The sequence below is a fragment of the Myotis brandtii genome, unplaced genomic scaffold (assembly GCF_000412655.1).
Source record: "Myotis brandtii unplaced genomic scaffold, ASM41265v1 scaffold268, whole genome shotgun sequence".
In the NCBI taxonomy this organism is placed as follows: Eukaryota; Metazoa; Chordata; class Mammalia; order Chiroptera; family Vespertilionidae; genus Myotis; species Myotis brandtii.
In genome coordinates, this window is record NW_005360187.1 from 92,191 (window position 1) to 115,149 (window position 22,959).

General features: G+C 39.8%; 1 protein-coding gene across 1 annotated transcript in view; it reads left to right on the forward strand.

The window, feature by feature from the left end:
- LOC102239827 (voltage-dependent calcium channel subunit alpha-2/delta-3) overlaps positions 1 to 22,959 on the forward strand; it is a gene marked incomplete at its 5' end in the record, with an annotated part of 304,116 nt that overhangs the window by 37,617 nt on the left and 243,540 nt on the right. Inside the window, one exon of the mRNA XM_005868430.2 lies at positions 21,621 to 21,638. Coding sequence (XP_005868492.1) covers positions 21,621 to 21,638 — 18 coding nt within the window. The remainder of the gene's footprint in view (positions 1 to 21,620; positions 21,639 to 22,959) is intronic.

The following is a 22,959-nucleotide window of genomic DNA, read 5'->3' on the forward strand; positions in this document are numbered from 1 at the left end:
GGGTGTTGAATGGATCAGGAGAGACCAGGCATACTCCTGTCTGGAGCTTGCTTTGTGAAAGCCGTTCGGGTTTCCTGGACCTCTAAAATAACGTGGCTAAACTGAATAGCTGCCTTTTTCGCATCCACCTCATTTACTGCAGTTGGGCTCTGCCACGGAAGCCTACCATGATGAAGGATGTTACTGTCTTCTACTTACCGGCTGGTTCCCTGGGTGTCTGTGATGCATGATACTCTCTGGGAAGAATACACCTGTGACATTTTCCCAGAGCATGCACTCACCGGTGTGTAGGTAACCAATGCCAAGGTCCATGTTGGGCCCTCCTACAGGCTGGGGTGAAATGCCTGGAAGTCACAGCTTTTTCCCCCTTCTTAATTAGCAAAGCTTTTATTAAATGAAATCTTAACAGCCATCCTATGTAAAATAAAGAGCAGCTCTGATTAAATTGGGCCCCTGTTGCTCAGTCTCAGGTTCACAGAATTGGGGGCTCATGAAGCACATTTCCTGAACCACTGGTACAGATAGGTGACAACCTGTTGTCTTAGTGAATCGGATCTCTTTGGTTGTGCAGGAAATCCAGCTCAGCCAGACTTGTGTGCTTAAGGAGAACCTATTGAATCCTAAAACTGAAGTGTCAGAGTGCATATCCCTTTGTGTAGGCGTGGCTGGATCTAGGTGTCCAGATGTTGTCAGGAACCTGCTTCTTGCCATCTCTCGGCTCTGTTTTCCTCTGTGTGGATTTATTCTCAAGTAAAACTCTTCTCCCTTTGCCATGTCAAGACTGCCCCAGCAGGGCCAGGCTTATTCCCTACTAGTGGAGCTCTTTCCCCCAGAAGAAGAAATCTCTCTCCTTATGGTACTAGCTAAGGGCCTGGTGCTGACTCTCATGGCTTCGGCTACAGGCTTATCTCTGCCTGAACTAATCACAGTGATCAGCAGGATGGAGGGTTCTGATTGGCCATGGGCAGGTCACATGTCACCCTTGGGTTTGGGGGAGAATGGAGTCAGCCCCAATCCCACCACAGACCTGAGAGTAGGGGATAGGTTTTGTCTCACAGGTGAATCGAAGTGCTCCTACCAAAAGAAGGGGCAGGTTCTGTTCAGGCAAAAAGCAGCAGTTCCCTCTAGTTCCCTTCCACATCTGACAACCTCAGAGTCTACTCACATCCTACTACTTTTCTTCCGCATCTGTGGAGATTTTGTTCAAGTTTGGTGTAGAGGACTTGTTCCTCTGTGGAGAATAAGCTGATGTTTGTATAAAGAGAAAAAAGACATGTGAGGTTGTGGGGGGAACAGAGAAAAAGACGATAGGAAATAGTAAATGCTGACCCATTTCATCTCTCCTGAATGCAGTCATCTTTCTAGGAAGGAAATGAATCAATTATTTTTGTCCTGTTACCATAAAGACTTGCTGGTCCCCCTCTGATATCTCCAGAGCAGCACTGAAGTGGGAGCCAAGACTGTAACAGGTTTTATTCCTCTGCTTCCTATGCTCTTTGCAGCTGTTTGGCAAGAGTTCCGTAAGCTCATGTTTCAACCAACTTTTGTATAAATGCCCAGAATTCATGGCTGATTGAGCTACTTGAGCTTTGCAAATGTAGACATTGACGATATATCTTTGCTAAAGGTTTAATAGTGAGGTGGTTTTGGCTGTGTGACCCATACATGCAAGACCATGACTTCAAGTGTCTTCCTGAGAGAAGCAAGGTGATTAGGGGGCTAGATCATAGTCTTGGTAATGATAGGACTAAGTGTCTATGAGCCCTGAGCTAGAACTGAATGAATAACTTGGTACCACACTCAGGAGCCTATTGTCTAGGCCTGTAGAGTGTGGTGACCTTGCAAAGAAAGCAAGTTGAAACCTTGGCTCTGATACTTGCCACCCACACTAACTTAGGTACAGTTTCCTCCTCTATAAAATGGAAATCATGGCATCTACTTTCTATTACTATTGCTGCTTAATGAACACCTCAAAACAGAGTGGTGTGAAACAACCACTTTCAGACATTCACAAATGCTGTGGCAGGAATCTGGACAGGGGACATTAAGGTTAACTAAGCTCCACTCCAAGACATCTGAGGTCCTAGCTGAGAAGACTCAAAGCTCAAGGTGCATTGATCGCTGGGTACTAGTATCACCCAGAGGCACCTTTATGCACATGTCGGGTGGTTAATACTGGCTGATGGCTAGGACATCAGATGAGCGGTCAGCTGAATACTTACACTGGCCACACCTACATCATCTTTCTATGTGGTTGCTTTGCATGGGCTAATTTAAGCTTCCTCACAGCATGGGGGCTGGGTCTCCAGAGCAAGGCAGTGCATGACATGTTTATAATCTATCTGTAGAAGTCACATGGTGCTATTTCCCCCACACTGTCTAGATTGAGGCAATCACAAAGGTCTTACCAATTTCAAGAGGTAGGGACATAGATCCCGGTACTTTATAGGAGTGACAACATTGCATTGTAAATTGAGCATGGCCTGGGAGATATTGCTATGGCTCACCCTGGAATATGCAATCTTCCATATCTGGTAAATTATGCCAATTAATATCAATTATAAGAATACCAGAGGCCCGGTGCACTAATTCATGCATGGGTGGGGTCCCTCAGCCTGACTGGTGATCAGGGTCGATTAGGGGAGGCTGGCTGGCTGGGGAGAGGGACTGTAGGAGGTTGGCTGGCTGCAGGAGGTTGGCTGTGGGAGCACACTGACCACCTGGGGGCAGCTCCTGTGTTGGACGTCTGCCCCTTGGTGGTCAGTGTGCATCATAGCAACTGGTTGACTGGTCGTTTGGTTGCTTAGGCTTTTATATATGTAGATTATAATCTTACATTCTTATGATAAACACTATTTGATCTCGGTTTTTTTTTCTTTTTAAATATTGCTAAATTCAGTTTGCTAACATTTTATTAAGGATTTTTGTTTCTATATTCACAAGGGATTTCAGTGTGTAGTAGTTTTTCTTTTAATTTGTCAAGTTTGATAATACTAATCTAATAAAATGTATTAAGAGGTATTTCCATCTTTATCTTATGACAAAGTTTGTGTAAGGTTGCTGATTTTATCCTTGAATATTGTTAGAATTTATTAATGAAACCATTTGGGTCTGGAGCTTTCTTGAGGAAGATTTTAATTCCAAATTATTTTTCTTTTGTAGATATGGGGCTTTATAGATTTTGTTTTTCTTATATCACTTTTTCTCATTTGTCTTTTAAGGAATTTGTCCATTTTATCTAAGTTGTTGAATTTATTGCCATAAGGATATTCATAAACTTCTCTTATTCTTTTAATCTATTTAGGATAGATGGTGCTATCTCCTCTTTTACTGAAGATATTGGCAATTTGTTATCAGTCTAGCTGTACACTTTTTCAGGTGTTTTTTAAAATATTTTTATTGATTTCAGAGAGGGAGGGGAGAGGGAGAGAGAGAGAAACATCAATGATGAAAGAGAATCATTGATCGGCTGCCTCCTGCATGCCCCACACTGGGGATCGAGCCCACAACCCAGGCATGTGCCCTGACCTGGAATTGAACCGTGACCTCCTGGTTCATTGGTTGATGCTCAACCACTGAGCCACGCTGGCCAGCATCAGGTATTTTTTTAGAAACTATTTTTAAAGAACCAGCCTTTAGTTTTTACTCTTCTGTTAGTTTGTTTTTCTGTTGCATTAATTTTGCTCTTATTTATTTATTTTTTTTAGTATTCCCCTCTGCTGATTATATTATGGTTAATTTTATCTTTTTTCCCTAACTTCTTAAGGTGAATCTTTTACCATTGATAGTAAACTTTTCTCTTTTTCCATATAAGCATTTAAAGGTATATGTTGCTTCCTAACAACTTTTTTAGCCACATCTCACAACTTTGATATGTTGTGTTTTCATTTTCATTTGGTTCAAAATATTTTCTAATGTTGCTTGTGATTTATATTCACTATTGGCCTATTAGCTATACTTCTTAGCTGTGACTTTTAAGTGGTGGCTCTGATGTAATAATTTGCATCTACAACTTCTCACAGTCTATCTTCTTTATAATGGAAGCAACTCACAATAGTATATGCCATGCCCCCTTCCATCGTCTGTGCTATTATTATACTTTTTACTTCATATATATTATTATCCCAACACAATGTACTTTTTTCATTTTGCTTAAAACAATTAATTAAAAAGTGAGAAGAAATATTATATTTACCCAATTTTTTTTTCATTTCCGCTGTAATTTATTCTTTTGTATAGATTCAAGTTTCCATCTGGAATCATTTTCCTTTGGCCTGAAGAACTTTCTTTAATCTTTTCTAAAGTGCTAGCCTATATGTGGTTCAAAATACTTTTTCAGAATTTTGTTTTATCTGAAAACAATTTATTTTACTTTGTTTTGGGTGGGATATTTTCACTGGATAAAGAATTCTACATTTATATTTTTATTATAGTATTTTAAAACAATTGCTCTATTATCATCTTTCTTGCATTGTTTCTGATGAGAAATCAGTGATAATTACCTTTCATCCCCTATATCTATCTGCTGTTATTGTATTGCTTGTCCTTAAGATTTTGTGATTATGGGTAGTTTTCAGCAATTTTATTAAAATGAATCTAGGTATTGTTTTTGTGTGTGTTCATCTTGCTTGAGATTGATTAAGCTTATCAGATTGGCGTGTTTATAAATTTTATCAAATTTAAGATATGTAGCCATTATTTCTTCAGTTATCCTTCTTTACCTTCCCAATATCACACAGTTCTGGACTTTTAATTGCACATATATTTATCTCCTTGATATTTTCCTATTGGTTACTGCAATTCTTCACCTTTCTTTTTTCTCTCTACATTTCAGTTTCAATAACTTTTATTGCTGTCTTCAGGTTCATTGATATTTTCCTCTGAAATATCTAACTTGCTGTTAAGCATCATCCAGTAGACATTTTAAATATGTACTTTTCAACTCTAAGCGTCCTATTTGGTTTTGATTTCTACTGTTTTTTACATCGATTTTAATTTTTATTTCTCTCTTTATAATGTTCAGTTTTCATGTATATTATTGATTACATTTCTAATAGCTGAGTTATAGTCCAGATTTTCCAATTATATTATTCTTGAGTATATTTTTACTGACTGTTTTTCCTTTTATGAGTTATAGTTTTCTGTTTCTATGGTGATAGTGGGCATTATGTTGTTGTGTGTCTGGATTTTGTTGTTTTTCTTTAAAAAGTGTTGAGTCTTGCAGTCAATTAATTAACTTATGTATCCGACTAACCCTTGCAATACTTGTTTTTAGGCTTTGTTAAACATGTATGGTGTATCTTTTACTCGAGGGCTAGTTTAGTTCTAATCCTAGGCATGAACTTTTAGGGGTTCCTATTGAATGCCTTAGGTATTTAACAAGGTGATCTATACTGGCTGGTTGAAACTTGTAAGTTCCCAGCCATGTTTGAGGCCCAATAGATATTTTTTTTTTGCTTACAGCTTTATAACAGTTATCCTCTCCTCCCTCCTGTAATTGTGCTTTGCCCAGCCTCACCCTGTATATGTTCATTTTAATATTAAATTAAAAATTCAAGAGGATCTCTCAGTAGATTTATGGATCTCTTTATCTGTATAGCTTTCTCTCTCCGGTGTTCCACCTTGTAAATTAAAGCCACCTTAGGCTTCAACTTTGATTCATTCCTTTTCAGTTCAGCGAAAACCATGCTTTGCTTGGGCTCACCGGCCCTTCTCTAGGGTCTTATAAACAACTCCAGAGAGAGTATTGGAATGATCATGAGTCTAACCTCACTTTTTGCCTTCTTTTATAAAGCAAAGTCTGTGCTAATTGTTGACCAATATCAAAGGTGTTTGGTTTTTTTTGGTCTAGATATCAAGTTGTTTGTGTCAGAAGGGCTAATCCAATACTAGTTATTCCATTGTGACCATAGTAGAAAACTTAAAATATAAAATGATGATGATGATTAGTTTGTTTATCCTCAAGATTATCTAATGAAATTGTTCCATTTGTTCATTTATATTCCACATTTAAAAATATGTTGGGGTTGAATTATTTTTACCAGATAATTATGCTTATCTTAAAAAATAAATTTTTAAAGACAGTGACAATTTATTGGATATGACATTGAGATAATTTTTATTTAAATATGATCCTATATTAAGTTAAATTTTATTGTGAGATAGCCCTCTTTTTATGCTCTTTTAAAATTTGTTTAACCATGGTACCTAACTTATGTATTCATTATAAGTGGTCGTATATTTTTATACTCGGGTCTTGGCATTTGGATTCCTCTAGTTTTTAAGTGAGAACTTCAGAAGCATATTGGCCTCTTTGAGATTTGGACCCAAGTGTCACTGTTAAGACCTGACTTTCTTAACTAAGAGAAAAAAGTTACTCTGTTTTATGACTTAATTGTAAGTTAATCAAGACCATAAGAAAAATTCCAATGGAAATACACATGGACTTCAAAATTATAGGAACATGTGTTTGGCAAAATGTGCTTTAAGGATTGCCAGACCCCAGATTTGGGGGTTGGGGTGCAAAATGTAGTTTGAGAGATCAGCAGTCCCAGCATATTAATAGGTCTTCTCTTTTCTAGACATGACCAAAGCAAGTCTGAAGTAGTAGAGAAATCACTGTGTCAGCAGGCTTGAGAGGAGGACAAAGTCCTCTCCTCCTCTGCTGGCAAGCAGACAACTTTATTTTTACTCTGTGTTCCCTTCATTATCCATGAATAGATTATTCTAAGTTTTTAGGAAAAGACCAGTTGGATTATTTGAATTGTTTATACTGTTGGGTCAGAAAACAAGGTTTGGAGTCAGTCTCAGTTTTTCCATTTTTATAATATATACAGGTGATTGCATTTGACCCCTTGAGTTGTCATAAGAATTTCTCATAAGGATGCATTAGATCCCTTAGATCCTGGCCTGGCTCACAGTGAACACTCAGCGTGTGAAAGCTCTCATTGTTCGTAAATAGGCTCCCGTCTTGACTTGAACAATTCTTAGATGCAAAAAAGAGAACTAATATTCAACACATGGCTTTGGCATTTTTTTCTCTGTTCAGGTGAATATAAAGTAGATTTACTGATGGGCCAAGGTGAAACAATATGTAAGAAAAGGAAATGTTCATAGAAAAGAACTCCTCTAAGACTAGAATCACAGAACTGGAAGTTTCCTGAAGGATCCCCTAATTGAAAACACTAACAGAGGATTGTATGTCACTCACAGCCCACACCTTCACCCTTGACTATCTATATAATGTGTTCACTCATGTGAGATACAGGCTTAATGAATGAAAGAACTACGTAGCCTTCTGCTTTTATTTCATAGCTTATTAAGTTTGTCGTAGGAGACAGAAAAATGTCCAGGACCAAATTGACTCCGAGTTATAGAAATAGAGATGAAGTAGAGATACAGATTATCTACACTGAAATAAGTAACAAAATATTTTTTTAGCTACTAAAAAATATAGCTCTGACATTGTGAGTGTGTTTTGCCTTCATTTCTGGCCCCTTCAAATTTTTCCCAGGTTATATGGTGCCTATATACTCTTTCCATTGCAGATATGCAGGGTGACTTGAGATTTATTCATTTTACAATTAACAAAAGATATGTGTTGAGGGGAGGGTCTTTCTGGTCGACTTTCTTGGGGGTCCAATATTTCTAGTTAACTTGCTATACAGATTTCTTTGTGTCTCAACAGTTTGGCAGATCTGAAAATTCTCTCTTGAAGACATCTGTTGAGTGAAGTAATGGTTTCATTCCAGACTCTTGAGTTTTCATTATAGTTTTCCTCTGAGGGTTTTTTTTTTTATTAAAGTAAAGTTGACATACAATATTATATTAGTTTCAGGTGTACAACACAGTGATCTGACTTTTATATTCCCTACCATGTGATCACCACAGTAAGTCTAGTACCATCTGTCACCATACAAAGTTATTATGATAATACTATTCTTCCTTAGCTGTACATTACATACCCATGACCTATTTTTCTTAAACTGGAGGTGTGTACCTCTTATTCCCCTTCATCTTTTTCACCCATCCCTTCTCCTTCCTTCTGTCTGGCAACCATTACTTTGTTCTCTGTATCTATGAGTCCGTCTCTGTTTGTTTTATTTAGGTTCCATATATAAGTGAAATCATATGGTATTTGTATTTCTCTGTCTGACTTATTTCACTTAGCACAATACCCTCTAGGTTCATCTATGTTGTTGCATATGGCAAGATTTCATTCTATTTTATGGCTAAGTAATATTTTAGTGTGTGTATGTATCCATTCATCTATTGATCTTTGGATCATTGTGTTTTCATTTGTCTTAAGATATTTTTATATCCTCCTTGATTTCATAGTTAGCCCATAGGTTGTTTAGTATCATGTTTAGCTTTCTACGTGTTTGTGGGTGTTTCTTTTTTTTTCAGTTTTCTTGTAATTGATTTCTAGCATCATACTGTTGTGATCAGAAAGGATGTTTGATATTATTTTAATCTTCTTAAATTTTTTGAGATTTGTTTTGTGGCCTATGTGTGTCTACCCTGGAGAATATTCCTTGTGCACTTAATAAGAATGTGTTTTCTGGTTTTTTTTGGTTGGAGTGTTCTATGGACATGGGTTAAGTTCATCTGATCTAATGTATCATTTAAGGACAATATTTCCTTATTGATTTTCTACCTGGGTAATCTATTCATTTATGTAAGTACCATTAATATTTGTACTATAAATTTCTCCCTTTATGTGTGTTAATATTTGCTTTATGTATTTAAATACTCCTATGTTGGGTATGTAGGTGTTTACAAATGTTATATCCTCTTGCAGAATTTATCTTTTAATCATTATGTAATACCCTTTTTTGTCTCTCATTATAGTCTTTGTTTTAAAGTCTCTTTTGTCTGATATAAGTATTTCTACCCCAGCTTTCTTTTTGTTTCCATTTGTATGAAATATCTTTTCCCATCTCTTCCTTTTCAGTCTGTGTGTCTTTCAGTTAAAAGTGAGTCTCTTTTAGACAGCATATGCACAAGTCATGCATTTTTATGCATCAATTTCCCCTATATCTTTTGATGGGAACATTTAGTCAATTTACAGTTAAAGTAATTATTGATAGGTATATACTTTTGCCATTTTATTGTTTTCTGGTGGATTTTGTAGGTTTTCTCTGCTCTTTTATTCTCTTGGTCTTTTCTGTGCCTTTCTTTTTCTCTTACTCTATTCTCTTGTACATTAATGACTCTTTAGTGATATGCCTGAATTTCTTTCTCTCTATTTTTTTTTGTATCTATTATAGGTTATAGGTTTGTGGTTACTATGAGAATCATATGTTATCACCTATGTTTATAGTAGTCTATTTTTAAGTTGATGGTTGCTTACGTTTGAATGTATTCCAAAAGCAATACATATTTTTACTCACAGCCCCACACCATGTTGGATGTTTTTGACAAAGTATTTTACAGCTTGTGTGTGTGTATTCTTTATTATTGTACTTACACACATGAACCTACTATTTTTTAAAAATATATTTTATTGATTTTTTACAGAGAGGAAGGGAGAGAGATAGAGAGTTAGAAACATCGATGAGAGAGAAACATCAATCAGCTGCCTCCTGCACCCTCCCCACTGGAGATGTGCCCGCAACCAAGGTACATGCCCTTGACCAGAATCGAACCTGGGACCTTTCAGTCCACAGGCCGACGCTCTATCCACTGAGCCAAACCGGTTATGGCTGAACCTACTATTTTAACCTTCATGCTAGCTTTTTAATTGATTGATCTACTATTTTTAATAAAAGTTTGCCTTTACCAATGGGATTGTTTTTTCCCTATATTTTATTATTTTTAGTGGTGGCCTTTTTCTTCTGCTTAAAAAGGAGTCCCTTTAACATTTATTATAATACTAGTTTAGTGGTAATGAACTCTTTTAGCTTTTACTTCTCTGAGAAATTTCGTTTCTCTTTTTAACATATTTTTATTGATTTCAGAGAGGAAGGGAGAGAGGTAGAAACCCCAATGATGAGAGAAAATCATTGATTGGCTGCCTCCTGCACACCCCCTACTAGGTTTTGAGCCCACAACCCGAGCATGTGCCCTTGACCTATGCTCTATCCACTGAGCCAAACCAGCTAGAACTGAGAAATTCTTTATCCTTCCTTCAATTCTGAATGATAACTCTTCTGGTTAGAGCATTCTTGGTTGTAGATTTTATTCTTTTATCACCTAATAGTCTTATGGAGGGTTCCCTTATTTTAAACTAGCTTCTTTTCTCTTGCTGCTTTTAAGATTCTCTCTTTGTCTTCAACTTTTGGCATTTTAATTATGATGTGTCTTGGTATGGACCTCTTTGGATTTGCCTTATTTAGAACTTTCTGTGCTTCCTGGATTTGGATGGCTGTTTTATTCATCAGGTTAGGGAACTTTTCAAATAGGATTTCTGTCCCTTTCTCTCTTTCTTTTCCTCTGGTACCCTTATAATGTGAATTTTGTTATGCTTGATGTTGTGGCAGAGTTCCTTTAGACTATCCTCATTTATTTTTATTCTTTTTCTTTTTGCTGTTCTGATTGGGTCATTACTACTGCATTATCTTAAAGATTGCTGATCCATTCATTCTTCTGCATCATCTCATATGCTGCTGATTTCCTATAATGCATTTTTTTCCAGTTATTTTGTTATTTAGTTCTGATTGGTTCTTTTTTACATTTTCTATCTCTGTTGAAGTTCTCACTAAATTCATGTATTCTCCTGAATTCATTGAGCATTTCTATAACCATTTCTTTGTATTATTTTCTGTTAGATTGCTTATATTCATTTTTGTTTAGTTATTTCTCAGGAGTTTTGTCCTGACCTTATTGCTTTGTCTCTTCATTTTGGCTGTCTCTCTATGTTTGTTTCTATGTATTAGGTAGATCTGCTATATCTCTCAGTCTTGAAAATATTGGCCTTCTGTAGGAGGCATCTTGTGGGTCTCAGTAGCACAATGCCCCGGGCTCACTAGAGCCAGGTGCCCCAGGCATGTCCCTTTTGTGGATTGTGTGTGTCCTCCTGTTATAGTAGAACTGCAATCACTGTTGGTGTTCCAGTGGGTGGGGCTGACCCTAGATGATCTGGTGTGTGGGGTTGTCTCTACAGAGAGGGAGCTGTTTTGGTGCCATTCAGGTCCCCTATCAGGTATGTTGGTTGTAGAGCTTCTTAGGTGGGGCTCTGGTGGGGGTCAAAGTTGGCTGGGAGGTGTTTCCAGTCTGGAGCTTCTTGGGAGGGGCTCCAGTATGGGCCAGTGCTGGCTGCCACTTGTTCTGGGCTTGGAGCAGCTTTAGAAAGGCTACTTATGAACCAAGGAAGACTCCTGCTTATGCTGAGCTTGGAAAAGGCTGTAGTGTGAGCTGAGACCATCTGATGCTCATGCTGAGCTTGGTACTACTTGAGAAAGCCTGTGGTGGGAATCAAGGTTGGCCACTATGTGTGGTGGGTCTGGAGTCGCTTGAAAGAGGCTATGGCCAGTGCAAGTGGGTTGGGTGGGGCTGGATCTCAGAGGAATAGCAGGGCAAGGTGAAGGGTGTTACCCAGGTTCATGGAGAAAGACAGATTTGGTGCCTGCCCACACTGGGCCAGCCAAGTTGAAGGAGATCACAACAAAAGAAATAATGGTGCCAGCCGATCCTTCTGTCTCCAGAGAGAGTTTCCGCTGATCCCTGCCCTTCCTCTGAGGGTTTTTTATGCCTCCTTTGTGGGAGAGGGGAACTCATTCATCTATTTTGAAGGGTTTCAAATTCTTTGGCTCACCATATCCCGTGGTAGGTCTTCCTTGGAGGGCCTTCTGGTCATTCCTGAATTTTCTGTTTCTCTGAGACTATGACATGCCATATGTGCTCTCTGCTTTTAGATATCAAGGCCCATGTCTCTCCCAGGTGGCTTCAGATCCAGGTTGTGGGAGGCTGAAAGAAAGTACTAGTACCTTCCTCTGTTGCACCCCTGTTGGTACTTCTCTTACTACCTCCCTTTCCTCCCCCAACCTTCTCAGTAAAATGTCTCCTTATATGTCCCCGCGTTGGCTCCAAGTTCATATCTCAGAGGAATTACATGACATGCATAAATTATGAAACATTTTTGCAAATTAAGTTTTAATTAAAACCAGGAGCTTAGAGCATCCAACTGGAAGTAGTCACAATGTTGAAAAGTGACACTGGTAGGGTGGGAGTTCAGGAGAAGGTCTGAATGACTTTGTATCCTGTTCAGATATTTCCAAAATGAATCCTGCAGAAAAGAACTTCCTTCCCTATCAGATTCTCCTTAATGTAAACTGATCCCTGGACTGCCAAGTGAACCAGTGTGATTTCCAAGCAGGAAATACAAACGCATCCTGGGGGTTTTATCTGGACTTTGCCAAATTTCCTTTGATTCTACCAACCTGTGTTCTCACAGGGAATGAGCAGGACCATGGGCTCCCCAATTCCAGGTAATTTTTTAGCAAGATGACCACCCAAAGTAAGGGTGAAGAATGACAATTTTAATTGGAAACTTACTTTTCCAATACAATGCAGAGTTCAAGCCAGATGAGAACTGACTTCTTATTGTGAGAATATTCAGAACATTATAGTGAGCAAAATGTCTAGGGTTTTCCTCCAGCCGATAGGCTTAGCTATATGTAATGTGATAATTTTTCTGGTCTGTCCATTAATAATTCACATTTTCCAGCATCCCCCAAAATGTCTGCCATCAAGTGAGTAATTTATGCAGCCTTGCCTTTCATCCAGGCATGGCTCTACTGCAAAAAAACCACAAAAAACAAACAAACAAAAAAAACTCAAAAACAACAACAACAACAACAACAAAAACACAACAGATTTTTTTTTATCCAAAGTTAAGTTTGAAAAATCTGATCTTTAGTTATCAGTCCACTTCTTTTCTACTAAATGACACGAGGTAGCTACTCTGCAGTGGGCCAAGCTGTAGAACTAGTTGTTCGGGAATTTTGAATTTGAGTATTATCTCTGCCTATAACTTATTTGGACCATGGAAAAGGCCCATCCATATAATCTATTTTTAAAAATTACTAGAATAATTTTTAAAATAATAATGCATAGTGTAGACTTAGGGGTGGTGAGATGAGTATTAGAAAGACAGAATTCTGGTCAGAGTATAAATTAAGACATATTTTCTTGAGGCATTTGGACTAAAATATAGAATGTCCATTAACTAGTAATTCAACTTTTTGAAAAGTTGAGAATATATATATAACAATTTCACTATAAGGACATTTATTGCAAGGATGTTTATTACAGTGTCATTCATGTTAGTGACAAGGTAAATACAATTGAGATAGCTAATAACAAGGAATTCAATAAGTAATTTATTATATATTTAAATAATTGAATACTGTACAGTCATTTAACATGTTACCTGAGGTCAACAATAGATATTAGCATCATAGGTGGCATTAAATGTCTTCTTTGCCTATCTTTTATATCTAATTTTCTACAAGGAGCATGCATTGCTTGTGAGATTTTTCTTAAAGGAACACTTTAAAATAACTGTGTGTTGCAAATATATATATTGTTTTTAAACATATTGTTGGGAAAAATGAGTTAAAGTTTCATCTATACCCCAAACTAGATGTTGAGAAATCACTAATAAATTGTCTACAGAAGTGTTTTTCAAACTTTTTCATCTCATGGCACACATAAACTAATTACAAAAATTCTGTGGCACACCAAAATTAAAATTTTTGCCCATCTGACAAAAAAAAGGAATAATTTTGACTCATTCACACCAGATGGCTATTGTTATGTTGGCTGTTGTCATTTTTTTATTTGACAATCTAAGTGAAAAGAGGTCAGTGCCTTGACTAGATAGTCAGGTATTGCATATGTTAAATATTCTTGTAGCACACCAGGTTGAAAATCGCTGGTCTATGGTCAGGTAAGATAATATCCGAACTGTCAAAAGCAAGACCATTTGGAATACATAGATACCATTCTCTCCCATGAGTCTTTCTAATGAGGCTTGAAGGACTTAGGGCAGTGATTCTCAACCTTCCTACTGCCACGACCCTTTAATACAGTTCCTCATGTTGTGGTGACCCCCAACCATAAAATTATTTTTGTTGCTACTTCATAACTGTAATTTTGCTACTGCTATGAATCGTAATGTAAATATCTGATATGCAGGATGTATTTAGGCGACCCCTGTGAAAGGGTCATTCGACCCCCAAAGGGGTCGTGACCCACAGGTTAAGAACCGCTGACTTAGGGGATATGGAACAAAAATTTAAATATGGAATTGAATAATTTTAAAATAGAGAAGCCAGTTAAATTTATTTTCTTTTATTGACCCTGTTTTGTTCTCATCTTGCACTCTGAAAGTTGTCTGTCTCTGCCACTGCTTCCATCCTTTCCTCAGGCATTGGCATCACCATGGCAAGGGGTTAATGGAAGTCAGGAGACTCGGGCATGTATTGATCTCATTTCGTCCTTACACCAATCCCATGAAATGGTGTTGTTACTGTTATCTTCCAGGTGAGAAATTCAGAGCTCAGAGATATGTTGCTGCCCAAGTAAGTCCTCACAGCTAGGAAGTGGTAGAGTTGGATTTGAAACCTAGCCTACCAAACTCCAAGGCCCTCCCTTTTTTCATCCCTTCCTTCCTGCTTCCTTTCCTTTTTTCCTCCCTTCCTTTTCCTCCTTCTTTTCTTCCTACCTCCTTTTTTCTTGTCTTCTTTCTTTTTTTAGTTTCTTTTCTTTCCCTCCCCATCCATTCTTCCTTCATTCACATTTCCTTTCCTTTTCTTTTTTTCCTCTTTCCTTTGTACTAAATTCTTATCAAGGGCCAGATACAGCACATGTCTAGCCCCTGGTGATAAACCTATGAATAAGACAGATACGGCCCTTGGATGGATCTTAAGTTTTCAGGTGGGGAGGTAACAAATAAGATTACAGAATATACTAAATGCTAAGACAGGAATAAACAAGACGATGTCATCGAAAAACACTTGGGGTTGATATAAGGCTCCTGTCAGAGGAGGTGCCATCAGAACTAAAATCTGATAGATGGGTAGGAATCAGTGAGGTGGGGTTGTGGGGGGAGAGGGTGTCGGGGAATTGACATGGTCAGGGGACAGAGCATCAGCCAATCAGAGAAAGCCACACAAAGGCTTTGAGGCAGCAAAGGAGGCTTGGGCACCAGGGCTGGGAAAGTAACAGGCTTATCCTGTTAGATCATTCTGGATGCAATAAAGAGAAAGGACTGGAGGGAGGAATAAAAGTGAGGAGGCAGATGGGCAACAATGGTGGCTTGCTGTGTGATGGTGGGAGTGGATGGATGTGGGACAGAACCTACGCTGCCAAATCTCAGCTCATCGGAGACCTTCCCCTGCTTGGCGTAGTTTTTGGAGTTGGAGCCAATTAACAGAACTTCCTCTGATATATAGAGAAGTAGGGATTTTGTCCACATTGCTTAATGAAGAAGAATGGAAGATTATAAATGCAAACATGTACAAGAAAAAAAAATGAACACAAAGAACCTTTGCAGCAAGCAGGGATGTATTGCTCATTCATAAGGCCTGAGGCAAAGGGCCAGCTTTACAAATAGGATAAACATATGTAGGCCAGGCTTTTTTTGTTTTACACAGTTGGCAAGAAAATACTTTGTTTCCCATTTGGTCTTTACATATTTTATAGTGAAATGTGTTGTTTTGATCAATAGATCTTTAATTGGAGTTTATTTTTAAAAAGGAGGCCACTCAATTCCAGAACTTGGTTGAGCAAAAGAGCAATGCGTGTCCTCTCAGTTGTCCCCATGGCTCTGTGTACAACTCTGAGATAGAAACGAAGTATATGACGAAAGTTAAAACAAAACACTCCCTTCCCTCCTGGAAGCGCTGTCTCTTTCTGAGACACCTTTGTATAGTTTTGGGGACTCAGAGAGTGCTCCCATCTCCTTCTACTCACCTGCAGCCCCCCACAGTCCTTTCAGCCACCTCAGCATACAGACCTGGAGCCAGAGGAGTCCCCCACGATGCAGTTCCTGGATGTGGGCTCTCACTGCTCTCCCTTGGTGGCCTTGTCTACTACTGACAGGGCTCACACTGCCTGCCATACACCTCTGCCTGCAGATCTCAGAAACATCTTAAAATTTCCAGTTTTATACAGAGCTGAACTTGGTATATTTTTCCTCAGATACGCTTGTCCCATAGTTTTTCTCTCCTCAGTAAATGGCTGTTTCATTTTTTTGCATTTACCTGGCCCACATACCTTGGACACATCCTTGATGTCTCTCCTCTCAGTTATCATCCAGTCCATCATCTCTACGCTCAAATAGACAGAGACCACTGCCTGCCACCTGCACCACCAGCACCCTGGTCCATCATCTCTCATCTAGGTTACTTAATAGCCTTTTCACTATTCTGCCTTCTCAAATCCTGTCTTTGCTGCTCTCTGGCTCTGTGACCTTACAGTTGTAACTTCTGCAAAACTGTGATAATAATAGAACTTGCCTAATAAGGTTTCTTTGGGTTTCCAATAAATTAATATAGGTAATGGACTTAGGATGTTGCATAACATGTGATGGCTATTGTAATTGGCTGCCATTTCTACTATACTCAACATCCTAGTGTGTGGTTTCCATCCTCAAGATAACCTTATAGTTCAGAATGGCTACCAGCCATCATATCTCCCTTCCTGGCAGCAGGCTGGAGGAAATACTTTTATTTACATCATTTGGAAAAGCCATATCTATGGACATCTCATTGGCCATGTCTGAATCACTTAGCCACACCAAGCTCTAGTAGAGTCATTTAGCTGAGCTTGGCTAAAAGTTGGGTTTCTGTTACCACCCCCCCGCAAAAAAAGGGACAGAATGGCAGTTATTGCAATTGGCAGTAACTATGCTATGAATAGGATGAGCATGGTATTATGAGGGCATATGATATGTGAGGTCAGACAAGGCTTCTCTGTGACAATGACAACTGACCAGAGGAGTGGAGGTCTTTGCTAGGCAAGGGAGGTGGGGGGAGGGAGGGTCCCAGGAGGAGGAGAGAACATGTGTCCCTGTCTGTGACAGGAGAGGGCATGGTGAATATTTAGGCTACACCGTACACCCGATGTTACATGCTGAGAGAACTGATAGGCTGGATTCTCCGTCCTCCATCCAGACTCTCCCATAAGAGGTGGTGCCAGGATTACTCACTGCACCTGTCTCACACGGGAGATGCCCAGATGCAATGGCCTGAGAGGTTCCCCAAAGGCTTCAGGAGCATAGCCTGGTGCTAGCACCCTTGGTCTACATGAGAAGCAGCATCTTGATCCTGACGGTTAAAGCAGAGGTAGGCTGCAGATAGACTTGACTTTGGCCCTTAACATAAGCATTTCCTGGCTGCGTGAACTTGTACTTAGCCATTCTAAATACATTTGACCATTGAGCAACACGGGTCCTGAGTGTTAACCCCAAAGTGCCCCACCCCTGCATAGTCAACTATCTGCATATAACTTTTGATTCTCCTTTCAGCCTACTGTCAACCAGAGCCTTACTGATAACAAAATTTCAAGTAAAACACATTTTATTTTGTGTATGTTATATGTATTACATCTTGTATTTTTGCAAAGAAGTAAGCTAGGTAAAATAAAATGTTATTAATAAATCATAAAGAAGAAAAAGTAACCTTTTCTGTGTTTATTAAAAAAACACGAATAAGTGGACCCATGTAGTTTAAACCCATGTTGTTCAAAGGTCAAATGTATTATCCATTTCATCATTTATAAACTGAGGATGATGCTAATATTTAACCCAGAGGTCCGCTGTGAGTACCAGCATTGCTCAGAATAGTAAAGCACTTAGCCAAATGCCTGGTCCATTGAGAATATTCACTGAAGAGTGGCTGTTTCTATTATTCCTGTCACCTTCCTCTTCATCACTTTCCTCTCCTTCATTCTCTCTTGAATGACACATTCTCAGTCTTTCCACGTTCAAACATGAAGTGGCACATGAATACATCCTGCACCCAGCTTTCTTCTAGGGATGTGCAAGCTGGCAGCACACCACGACTTCTTTCTTTCCTCACCCTTCCTTGTAAAAAGTGACTGGAGGGTGTATACAGTTGGGTATGGAATCATCCAATCTGGAGCCATTTGACTTGGAGGGAGCCCGAAGTTCCCTGTGCAGACCGTTTTGTAGTGAGTGAGGAAACAGACCCAGAGAGGTGAAACTTGGGTAGGCAGTGCCTGACAAGATGGCCTTAAAAAGGAGAGGCCTTTGTGGAAGAGAAGTTGCCTCCCCTCAGGCCCCATGGTGATGGGGAATTTCCCATTCGGGTTTTATGCACATCCATGGGTTGGTGAGACAATCCCAACATATACAGAAGCCTGTGCCAGGCATATGGGAGTCCAAGCGTTTCGTATCTATTCTTGTGGCAGAGATATCTGTTTTCTTCTTGAAAGCCGTCTGCTTGGGTTATCAACATGGTGTGTGGGGGTGCAGTGGGCTGTGGCATCCAGGTGGTTACCTCAATTATCTTTCTCTGGCATCCAGCCTGGGTATACCCTAGTAATAAGGTGCCTTCTTTAACAGGTGAACACCAGTCACAGGCACAGCTTGGAGACTTACATACAAGCCAGATATCCTCCTCATGTCCTCATGGAGCTCGTGACCTCGTGGGAGAGAGACATGAAACAAATAATTACATAAAAATTATAGATGTGCTCAGACCTTCCGAGATCATCATGTCCAGGAATATGTTTTGCTTTTCTTCATTTTTTAGCCCACAACAGACATTGCTAATTGGTTGTTACATTCTTTCTAACAAAACTCAGACATAACTTCAGAATCCTTCTCAACATGTGAGAAGGTTGATCTCCTCCAGACAGCCATTACTAATCAGTCAGACTTGGCCCTCAAGGCAACACCTACGGGCCATCCAAGATCTGGCCCCTTTCCCAGCCCTCCCTCCACCATTGCTTTTTAGAGAACAGCACCTTGGCCAATGGCTGGAAGGCATGGGCCACAAGACTCCAGCCAGAGGCAAAGGCAGACCCAGGGTCCGGGGCCTGGCTCCCAGCTGGGGGCCCTGCATACTGCTTGTGCATGTTGAGTGAACGGTATGTCCTCCAGGGCCGACTCCTAAGCAGTAGCATCTGCGGCTGCCAGTGATCCGATCTGAATTTGTTATGTTCTATTCCGAGGCTCCTTCTCAGTGGTCTGACCTGTTTAGGGCATCGCAAGCTGTAATTTATGTTATTTAAAAGCTCCGATAGGAAAGCTGCTCTTTGTTCTCATGAGCTATTTCTTGAGGAAAATATATGTTTTGTGGAAAGTTTGAGGGCAGCCGTAAGCAGAGGACATCACCACAGAGGCCTGGTCTCTCATTTTCCTCCCAGGATTTCTTCTCATATGCTCAACCGAGTGAGGTAAAAAGTGGTGTTTTCTGCTCCGTGAAGATCAGACTTCCAGAAAGAGAGCAAGAAAGAGAGGGAAGTCTCCTTCCAGAGAGGCCTGTCAAGTCCAGCAGTTTGCACAGGGCTTAACTTTGGTATTTATTTTATAGTTCGTCAAACATTTGTAATTCTCATGGCCCCCCGTGCATTTCATATGACATAGCTGTGATTCAGCGCAAATGCTTTCCTAAGGAAACACACATTCATCATTCCCCGAATGTTCGCGTTTCCAAGATTTCTTTTCCGTTGTGTGAAAAGATGTTTAATATTTAAGAGACTTTTCTTTAAGTGATTTCTCATTTTAAGCTCGATTTCTCACCTCTCCATACATTTTTTTTTCCGACCGCTTGAGAAGCACTGGAAGAACTCGTGAACTTCCTTTTGCATAGTCACAGCCATAACTGGGAGGAAAGAATCCAAAAAGCATGCTGGTATTCCTGTCTTCTTAAATTGGAAGACCTTTCAGGATAAAGTTGCTTGAAAAATACATGTTGGAGAGGTTGAGTTCTGCCCTTCATGGGCATTCTTCCGCATCCTGGAGAAGTCTCTGAGACCTGAGGCATCTTGTTGGTCTGGATTTATCCTTCTGCCCTCTGCTGGGCTCCTCTACAGGGTCAGGGCTGTAGGGTGGGTTGAAGAAAGCCCTGGTCTTGGTGCATGGGAAGAGAGAGCGTTCTTCCAAAGGCAAAAAGAATGGGGGGAAAGAAGATGCAAATGGGGGCCCTATGATGTCTGGTTTAGTTGTCTTGCATTTCCTCGTATTTATGATATTATAAACATTAGAGGCCCAACTGGTGTGGCTCAGTGATTGGTTGTTGACCCAGGAACCAAGAGATCACGGTTTGATTTCCGGTCAGGGCACATGCCTGGGTTTCGGGCTGGATCCCCAGACGGAGGTGTGCAGGAGGCAGCTGATCAATGATTTTCTCTCATCATTAATGTTTCTATCTCTCTATCCCTCTCCCTTCCTCTCTTTCTCAAAATCAATTAAAAAAACATATTGAACTCTAGAGAGAGAAAAGTCTGTGGTCATAATTTTTAAGTGTTTGGGGTCTTTGTTAATGTAGGAGTTGTGTTGAATTTGTGTGTTTTAAAGACAGGCAATCTAGCTTTGTAATTTATTATCTATGGGACATTGTACAATTACATAACTTCTAATTTCCATTTTATTTGTCATTTGTAAAATGGGGATAATATGAGTACCTACTATTGAGTTTCTATGATTTTATTTGATAATAGAAAGAAAGGGCTTAATACAGTGCCTGATGACGAGTTCATAGTCAATAAATGTTAATCTCTAAGAAAGAAGTTTGTCTTAAAAATGAATTCTTAGATTTGGTATTTATATGCAGATAACACTAATTCCACTCCAGAATAGAAAAATGCTTTTTGAAACACTGTGTACTATAATGTCACAAATACTGTGGCATTAAGCCTGATAGTGTCAATGTAGAAAAATAGACAAATACATCTTGTAAATGTTCATCTTTTTGCATGTCTGTGACTTCAGTTCCTTGCCTGTGCCATTGGGAAAGTGATTATGCCGGATATTATGCATTGACTGACTGCCTTTTTGTTGTTCTAAGAATATCAGCTTTACTTCAAAAGCACAAATTCTTGTGCATGCTTCCTCAACCACCAATAAAGGGAACGGTTAATGTGCCACAAAGTAAGAAAATGGGCTTTCAAAGCATAACCTACTTCTAACGGTCTTACCTTTATGTACAACAGGGTTTCTCAACTTTGGTACAATCAACACGTGGCCCAGATAATTCTAAACCCTGATCTGTAACCACTAGAGACCAATAGCTCTTGCTCCCTCCCCTCTCCCAACCACAAATGTGTCTGGTGAGCCCCCCTCCAGTGGGAACTGATGGCTACAGGAAGAAGGGATTGGGTCTTGGAAGTGTGTGTGTTTTGGGCTCCTGGACAGAACCTCATGTCCAGCTTTGCAGGGAGGTTACCAAACTGCCTGGGCATGGCGATTCCCAAAATGCCTGCTCACAGACTCTCTGTTGACACTACAGATTCAGACAGCAGATGCAATAATCAGCACTGAAGCTTTATTTTGGGAAATGACTTGGCTTTAGTTTTATTTTCCTCTTTTTCTCCCAATTATGGTCTTTTCATTTGCCAATGCAGCTGAACAGTTTTACAGTTAATCTTCACTTCTTATATAATGATTGCTTTTTTTCTTTTTGTTTTGTTTTCCCCTTATTTTTCAGCTCCCTCAGGCACAAAAGGTAAACTCTTTTCCATCGCATTCCAGTCATCCCCAGAGCTCACGAGCTGTGCATGCCCTCCATGGTCTTGTGCGCTCAGCACTGTTCGTGACCAGTGAAATGGTTTTCCTCTTACAACTTCAGCAGCCTGGAGTTGGACAGGAGCAAAAAGGCCAACCGAGTCAGCTGTCCCCTGTCTCCCTGCCAAGTTAGTCCCACCAAAGAACCCTATAGTGGCCAGTGGTTTGGGGGCAAATCTCTGCCCGATCATTTTGCTAAGAATTCTCAAATAATAGGTCAAGGGTAAAGTTTGGCACATTCCTTCAAGCATTGCATTCCAGATCTTCCCTGGGGTACTTTCCTAGAGAGTCAGATCATGTGAATAATTAGTAAGGCCCAGTGATCAAGTTTAGATTCTGGGCTCTGAAGCCAAATCTCTGCAAACTCCCCTGGGTTTTACTAGTTGCAAAACCCAAAACTCCTTCTCTTGTCTTGTCACCCATACCACCCAGAGAACATTAGAACAGAGCGCTTAGCAATGGCCAGACCCTTTCACTGGTCCTCATTGTCTGTCTGAGATGACCTGGATCCACCATCTAGAATGTTCTCTGTCCAGAAAGATTCCATGTGGTTGCAGTGCTGGCTTTGCTGTTTCGTCCCCATGGCATGGCATTGTATCCTAAGGACAGTTATGGCAGAAAACATATCACATGATGCCTGCTGCCTTGTTCTTGTCTATTTCACAAACCTGAGCAGGATTTCCAGGAGACACAGTGATTTCTGGGGGCCCAATGAAGGATGGTTTTGTTTCAGGAGTTGAGGAAGGGTGCCAGTCTGAAATTTCAGCAGTGCCTCCCTGACTCTCCAGTTTGGAGCAGAGATAATTTGGTTTCCCCTCATTGAGAGAGATGGCACAACTGCTCTACAAAAGACAGTCTGTTCAGACCATATGGACAACCAGAGGCCTAGAAATCATTACACAATTGCTCAAATGTATTTGAATATTTAAACAAGGCGAGACATGCTAGTGTGTGACTTGGCTTGTGGTGATGTTTGATTACACTCCAGTGCCATCACAAAAGGACTGAACACTTCATTAAAAGTTAAAAGTATTTGAGTAGAGCAACCACTTCCAGGATAAATATATGGTCAGAATTCCAGAGTATCTGGAAGGCTTAGCATCTTTGATAGGTCACGCTTTCTTAATTGCCCACATTTGAAATTTCTTTGTAAAGGGATTTAATAAATTCAGTGCCTAAAAATGGACTGGCCCCAACTTACTGGCATTTGTTCATCAACTTTCCACTGATCCATATACAAAAGGATTCTGTTGTAGAAGATT